The 8,190-nt window shown below is 41.6% G+C and overlaps 1 protein-coding gene across 3 annotated transcripts; it reads left to right on the top strand.

Annotated features, from left to right (window-relative positions):
- The first annotated feature begins 445 nt into the window (after positions 1 to 445).
- On the top strand, positions 446 to 6,826 carry LOC135055732 (gastrula zinc finger protein XlCGF49.1-like). 3 transcript variants are annotated; one of them, XM_063960130.1, is made up of 2 exons: positions 446 to 549; positions 3,706 to 6,826. In XM_063960130.1, the coding sequence occupies exon 2, from the start codon at positions 3,754 to 3,756 to the stop codon at positions 4,501 to 4,503; it is 750 nt and encodes a 249-aa protein (XP_063816200.1). In that variant the 5' UTR covers positions 446 to 549; positions 3,706 to 3,753; the 3' UTR covers positions 4,504 to 6,826. The 3 variants fall into 3 exon arrangements, with proteins under 3 accessions (XP_063816200.1, XP_063816201.1, XP_063816199.1); XM_063960131.1 differs by lacking the exon at positions 446 to 549 and adding an exon at positions 556 to 817; XM_063960129.1 differs by lacking the exon at positions 446 to 549 and adding an exon at positions 556 to 964.
- Positions 6,827 to 8,190: the final 1,364 nt, after the last annotated feature.

Genomic DNA, 8,190 nt, shown 5'->3' with positions numbered 1-8,190 from the left:
ACGCGAGGCACCTTGCCCGAAGCATGGCGATCGAAGCGGTGCACTAATTGGGGTTCCCCGTCACATTACGCAAAAAACGACACCAAAAAAGGTACAAAAAAAATCCTCATGTCGACCTTTTCAGGTGTCGACCTTTTGTCCATGTCGACCATACCAATAGTGGTCGACCTAATGACTGTCGACTATAACATGGTCGACCATTCATACCGAAACCGCACGGCACTTTCAGGCTGCAAATAAATGTGGCCTCCAGGGGGCGCTGGCTGCGGTTTGTCCAGCAGATAAACGCAGATTGGCTAACCCTCTGCTACTGAATAAAACACACAGAGGGAGGAGGAGCTGGAGAGCGGGATCCCTCGCCTGATTGGCTGCCGGGAGACCGTAGCCCGTCATCTCCTCAGCACTCTGGTACTTGTAGTTGTGTCCCGTGCTGTTATCAGGCGAAAACACTACACGTCCCATAACCCCTTGCGCGTCATCATTTCTAATTGGCCCTTTCAAGCCGCCTGTTACATTAACGCACACAAAAGGCTTCCTCCTCTGAGCCAGGTAAGCTGCTTCTGCTGCTGCTGGGGAGCTACACAGAGGCGGACACCGGGCAGGGAGACTCCGCCTGAGATACGGCTTCGTGCGGTCACCTGGGGGTCTGGGGCCGGCACTGTATCCCTCACTGCACATCAGCTGCCCCCATTGCATTTCCTCCCATTTGCTGCCTGGCTGTGTCCAGCACGTACAGGGTGGCACTGTGCAGCATACTCACACCTGTACTGTACCGGGGAGCTGCTTTCCCTGTGGACACTGCGCTGCAGAGGGCTGGGTGGGTTACCAGCCACCAACACGGGGATGTATTGTGAGATGGATGAATAATTAACATTAAATATTCACATCACCTCCCCGCTGCCAGTGAGGTGCCAGTGACCCTCACATGCATTCACCAGATGCTGCTTAAGGGTTAAATATAATGGTATGCTTTGACCAAGTGTTCTCACTTATCCTGTTTGTAATATATAAAGGTTTGTTGGAAATGGTGAAGGCTGTGACCTACCATCGTTGTTTTTTCCCCCCCAGCATATCCAATCGGGTTACCCGAAAAAATATTCTTTTCACCTGAAAACACACAGGTCCAGTAAAACCTGTCTGTTTTTGGCGATTTAGCTTTGCCTGCCCGAGGGAGATGAAACAAAATCCCAGATGAGTTGCGCCTAATTGAATAGTCCTCAGTGATCTTGGGTAATTGAATACCCCCCCCCCCCCCCCCCCCCCAAAATCGTAAGAAAAAATCTCCCCGTGTGTACACACCATAAGATGTATTCGCTGAGCAATGTAACGTTAATTTTCTGCAAACACAGGTTTGCAGTAATGCATAGAGCGCATGTGATCTCCAGTCCCCATTATAGGATAGGCCTGTCTGAGCCTGCTCTTACATTGCAGAATCATTTTGTCACATATTAGAGTTGTAGTTTTGGCAGTTTATCAATAATAATCTGGCATATAGTTATTGCAAGTATATAATGGTTAATGACCAATATGAAAAGTCATGTCATTTACACAGTGGCAGCCATTCTGTGATGTGAACAGTCGCTTGAAGATGCAGCATATGGGTTCACTGGGACTCTGTAAACTCCCTTTGTGTCTGGTGCATGAGTTTCCCCTCCCCCCAACATGTACCTAGTGTAGTGGCTCTCAAACTCTGCCCTCAGGGTTCAGGTTTTAAATATATCCATGCTTAAGCACAGATAATGTAATTAGTTCCTCACTCAGTGTGGCTATAACATCTGTGCTCAAGCATAGATATCCTTAAAATTGGGACTTTTAGAGTACCTTGAGGATGGACTTTGAGAACCATTGACCTAGTGAATTCATAGGGCCGGATTCAAATGGTATCGCACCTGCTATCTCCCGTCTAAAGTGTAAATGTGCCCCATTATCGCGCTGATCGCGCTCATTCCAGTCTGGTTTAGGCGTGTCAAGCGCCTAAACCCGACTAAAGAATGGGCGCGATCGTGAAGAGACCCTTTTGGGTGCCCAAACGGGTCTTTTCACATGCATTTCAGCTCGCTACCTCCGGGGGTAATGAGCTGAAATGAAGTTGTCGCGCCCGTCGGTAGTAACATTAGAATACTGCCGGCAGGCTCGATAGGGGGAGAGAGGGATAAACATTTGAATCAAGCCCATAGGTTGGACCAGTCAACAAAATGGCAGCTTTCACTATGTGAAGGTGATGGGTTGTTATTAGGTCCAACTAGTGTTTCCCAAATTAGGGTCCTGATTCAGATGTGCATCCAATGGCTGCATCTTTGTACACAAGTGGCGGTACAGAGATGCCCGTTAGTGGGTGTCTCAATACAAATCCCGGCAGCTGCAACAATTGCATGGTTTTTGTGCAGCTGCTGTTGCGAACATCTCTGAATCAGCCCTTTGTCTTCAAAATCCCCTAATACCCCTTTCACACCGCAGCTTGAACCCGATAAATTGCCGATTTTATTGGCTTCCTAAACGGTTCGAGCTGCGATGTGAAAGGGTCCCCTTCATTTTACCGTTTACAAAATACCGGTATTTTGAAACGGTAAAAAAGCAGGGTCCTACCCGTTTCAGACCCATTTAATTGTGCAGTGTGAAACGGTCTGAAACGGTATTTGCAAGCCCCAGCAGGTGATAGGCTGTCTCCATGTGTGATGTCACCAGGCAGAACCAGGTGATTTTCTATGGGTGAAACGGGTTCAGTGTGAAAGGTACCAAAACGGTAATGAAATGGTAATTTACTGGTTACAACATGCGATGTGAAGGGGGTTTAACTGCTCAGACCCATTTTAAGTACCATTTAAAATACCGTTTCAAAAGCAGGTTTTGAGATGTGAAAGCAGCATAACAGTCCTGTTTTTAAGGCTATCCATTCTAGAACACTGGTGGCTTAATTAATGTCTCAGTCATTTTGATTTAACCATATGTGCTAAAGCATGAATAACACTTTAACATGGACTGTAAAGGAACTTTGAGGACAACTGGGTTCAACCTCCATAAGCCTAAAAAAAACAATAAATACAACTGACAGGTTAATAGTTTATCCTCTGGTGCACACACTTTGTTTCATTCCCTTTTTGTCTAAATTATTTGTGACCCATCTGAGACAATTATTTGGTATTGGCATTTGGACTGCCTTGGGGGCCTATTTATCAAGCCAGTTTTTCATAAGCTTATGCGGAAACTACAGTTTCTGCATACGTGTATCACCGCTATGTAACAGCCTAATGCAGGAGGTTTCACAGAAATCTCCAGGAAAAGCCTAACTGCCGCTGCAGACTGCACTCCCCATTATTGTCAGTGGGGACTGCAGTCTGACCCCTATGTACCAAACGTTGGTCCTGTTGGTTTACTTAAGCTCATCCTCAGACGGTAAAACCGTTTTATGCCAGTGGAGGTAAAAAATTGTGACACTTCCATGATTTTGAATACATCTTGGTCTTTTTTTTTTTTTGGTCTGATTTTTGTCTACAGAAAATAAAATATATTTTAAAATACTATGTAAATTGGTTGAAATTTTTTTTTTTTTATTAGCAATATCTTTGTAGGCATAGTAAGCGCCAGTCTTTAAATCAATGTTAATATGTATGTTGCTAATTTCTATCTAGACAGTAAAATGTCTTTGAGCAGGTTACAATGTGATTGTGATGCTTATATAGTGTTCATGTTATGCCTCCCGCATAGGGATCCATTTCCTGGATGGTCAGATATCTGTACTCGCCAGGCTGAAAAATGGAAGCTTCTGATACAGTGTCTCAGAATGGGACACCAACGGACTGGGGCAAGTCAAAACTGAAGAAGAACCAAGTAGATATTATCAGAACATCGTCCAAAGGGAACAAATCCCATGAAACGAAAATTCCCACAACCCCTGATAAAAAGACACAGGATCATATGGAAATTAAAGATCTCTCTCCTTGTAAAACAAAAATTGGATCCGGTCGTCAGTCATTAAAAATTCAGCAGAATGCACAAGTGAAGCATTTATCGGTGAAGGTCACAGAGCAAAATGAAGTTGATGACTCAGTCTGCGATGAACAAGAAGACCAAGCTCTCCTGAAAGTCAAACCATTTATATGCGTTGTTTGTCAGAAAAGTTTTGCCCAGAAATCAAACCTTGTAACCCACTTTAGAGTCCACACTGGGTCCAGGCCGTATATGTGCATGGAATGCGGAAAGACCTTCAGTACCAGCTCAAACGCGGTTACCCACCAGAGAGTGCACACGGGAGAGAGGCCCTACAGCTGTGGGGAATGTGGGAAAAAGTTCAGTATCAGCTCCAACTTGGTGACCCATCAGAGGGTCCATACAGGAGAAAGACCCTACATCTGCTCTGAATGTGGGAAAAGCTTCACTCACCGCTCAAATCTGGTCATACATCGCAGAGCACACTCAGGCGAGAAGCCGTATGCATGCTTTACGTGTGGGAAAACATTTACTCACAGCTCTCACCTTGTCGCTCATCAAAAAGTTCACATTTAAGAAAACAAAGTTCCCCTTGTTCACTAAATAAAAGGACTTAGTTTGGGATACATACTGTATGCTTATAATTGTTATCTACCAAATTGGTGGTAGATAAGATGTAACACTTGCAGTCCCTCCAAGGCTGAACAATTGCTAACGTATTTTTTGCTACTGCCATATATAAAAACTGTTAATGTTGTGCCATATAGCTTACACACCATCCAGTTGCATTTTACCTAATACAGGTATGATAGGCCCATAAAGGAGACCCTGTGACCCAAGTAAATTACCTTTCAGAAAGTATAAATATGTCTGAGAGTCAAGGCAACATCTTGCTTTCTACAGTAGATCTTGTGACTGCCTTTGGTAAAGCCTACTATACGTTCCAGTTCATCAACCAGTGGAACAGGCCGTGCCATAGAGAATGCAGGAGAGCTGAAGCTGTGGAGGTTGTTATGGAAATAAAAGACTAATGTGAGCAGATGGCGTTTGTTTGAACAGGACAGCTTACTAAAGGAAATCCAGAGATTAATGTGTTGAGAGTAGGATAGAAAATGCAATTAATACCACAAACTTGTGAGAAAAGTAGAGAGGAAAATATTGTTATTGAAGAGATAAGAAGAAAATACAGCTCTCAGGGTATTTATGTAATAGAGCCTTGTGCAGCTACATGTGATGTGTTACCCATGCAAACACTGCAGTAACCTCTGACCTATAGATCACTTTGAGTACTGCACCAATATGGCGTTCCTGGCAGCAACAAACTAATAATGCATCCAGGATCCATCGGCAGTAGAGTACCCTCACAGTGATTTATTAATCACTAGTCTGAGGTATGTTCCTGCTGGGTCAACCTTTTTTTTTTTTTTTTTTTTCTCAGGCATATAGGTTAAAATTAGTCCCTACTAACATGTTATCATGCAGAAGGTAATTTTTATGCCAGAGTTGCTGATATGGGGTGTGTAAATGCAATCACGTGAGATATGAATTCACCTGGGTAATCAGAGGTGATGGACTGAGCTTGGAAGATGACGGAAGGGGGAACACCTTGTACCCTTAAAGAAGGGAGGTCAAAATACAAGCCCTCAGCAGCTATAATGCTATTGAGTAGGAATAGATACAGAAAAGTAATGAGAGTGAAGAAGGCAAGTTTAGCCTGACCTAAGCGCAGTAGTCACCGCTATACAGTCTGAGAACTGCTGTGAAGATTTCTCTAGTGCTGATTGCGTCCTTTATCCATCGTCTCCCAACATTCTACACACTATCATTTTATACACCGATACACAAGTGATGCTAATATACGTATACACTAATGTAAATAATGTTGGAATAGTGAGGTGATTCCTGATGTCATCACTTGGGTATACAGGGTCTAATGCATTTCATTAGGATGGGAGGCATAGGATTGGGTGAACGAGCAGCAGGAAGCACTGCTCATATCTGTCTGCTGTGTGTAATAATCAATGTGTTCTCAGTAGGAACTCTTATGTAACAACACATCCCCTTCTGTACATAATTTCATACACATCATTGATTAATCATATCTATTTATCAGTGGGGGGGGGGGGGTTTCGCTATTACGTTATATAATAAATGTTAATATGTATAAACTACTGTAAATAATCTGTATAGATGGTGTCTCCTCATTATATCACTTTAGTTTATCAGGAAAAGCTTATGCATTGTAGTAGTAATAATGCATTCCCTACTGTATACAGGTCACAAATCCATGACCTTAATAGCAAGCACTCTGCCCACAGCCTAGTGCTTTTATGTGATGAGAATTTCTCACTTTACTTACAGTAGGTAGAGCATTGTCCCATATAGCGTATACATTTAGTATTTATCTAATTTACTAGGCCACATGTTCTAAATAATGATGTGGGTCTATATAGGAATTTGAAACAATTCCTATTGCTAATAGATTATATTTTCCATGGTAAACTAATGAGAACTAGATACTGTAGAATGATGTTAGGCACAGTATGAGGAGATGGTAAGTATGAAAAGTGTTCCTTCCTACATATGAAGTTAATGTGTAGGAGACCGGTCAATATTAAAGCATGAGTAATAAAATGAGCATAGGCATATCATAGGAATCGGCTTTGCCTTAATACTTAAGGGAAATTGCCACCAAGTGAAGCAGTGGTGTGAGACTTTCTTTACACTATATTTTGTTGCAAGATTTCCCAAATACGCAATAATAGTGAATCTGGATGTGTGGTTTTTGAAAGATTCCTTGTATTCTGGTAATTTATTATTCTCTTGAAATTGCTGTTAGTTATATTGATTGTTTCATAATTGCCTGTTTTATTTTTATTAAATTTTGCCTCTAGTTTCATCTTCTCTGAGCTCTATTTTTTTTTTTCTCCCTAAAATTCTCTTAAAGCTTGTGATATAATCCCTCTTATGAAATCAGAGGATAAAGTGCACACAGGACCAATAATAACTTGAATGTCTTTTCTTCAGAACCTTGATTATTTGCTTCTGGGTAGTTAGGGAGCAGGACCACCGCTACCTACCATCTATTCTATCCATGCTGTGCGATGGTAATGTGCACAACCCATACATCATTTCTATGCTTCTAAAGTAAATAAAAACAGTGAGGATGTTTTGTGTAAAAAAAAATAAAAAAATAATCAATGTTATTCCTTTGTATGGTATTTAGTCTATAGATCTACACTAAAAAAAGTCTTCAGTCAATAGGTCAACCACTAATGGTTGACATAGTCAAAAGGTTAACATGTAAAAGGTCAACAGGTTCAAAAGGTCAACATGACAATGGTTGACACACATATGGTTGACAAAAGTTTTGGTTTTTATTTTCATTTATTTCAACTTTTTCATACTTTACCATCTACATGTACTATGATTGGGAGTAGTAACCTGTGCCGAGCGCATGATGAGTGAAGCGGTACACTAATGGGGCTTTTTTGTGGCAGAAAAGTGACATAACACCCCAAAAAAGTAAAAAAGTTGTGTCGACCATTTCTATCTCCACCTTTTCACCCTGTAGACCTATTACATGTCAGCATTTTGACTGTCGACCTAATGCATGTCGACCATTAGTGGTTGACCTATTGACTGTAGACCTTTTTAGTGTAGAGCTAAGAATCCACACCCCTTTTGCTCACCATGTGCCACTGCCTGGCTGGGTAAACTGTGATGCCCTGTATTAAATGTTATAGAATGTGCAGAACCAGGATTCTCTTGATTAGAGTTACCTCCCTTCTGCTAGCATTTAGCAGTGCCTTATTGCTACATTTCACAGACAGTAATAATATATACTCAAACAGCACTATAAAAAAAATTACTAAGACTGTGCATGACCCCAGTTTTAGCCCCTGTAACTATAAGACCTAGATTGGAGGAACACATATTTGCTACCCCTATACTTAGAATTAATTGAATGCATATCAGAATAACTTTGTAAATATGCTAAAGTAACCATGGGGAGAATAATGGTGTGATATTTATCTGTTTTTCTCAAGCTAATGGACATAACTAAAAAGTACTTTACAATGAGGGCATCATGCTAGATAAATAACACACAAAGACATGAAATGACAAGCAAAGATGGCTTTGACCAAGTAAGTTACAATCTAGGTCTAGGTTCCCAAAGCAGTTGAAATGGGGAAGAACGCTCCTAAACTGAAAGTAGAACGTTGCGACCAAAGGCATAGAACCTAAGAAACATGGAAAAGA

Source organism: Pseudophryne corroboree, chromosome 3 (assembly GCF_028390025.1).
Source record: "Pseudophryne corroboree isolate aPseCor3 chromosome 3, aPseCor3.hap2, whole genome shotgun sequence".
Lineage (NCBI taxonomy): Eukaryota > Metazoa > Chordata > Amphibia > Anura > Myobatrachidae > Pseudophryne > Pseudophryne corroboree.
Note: the sequence above shows the minus strand (reverse complement) of the source record. Positions and strands in the feature narration are given on the sequence as shown.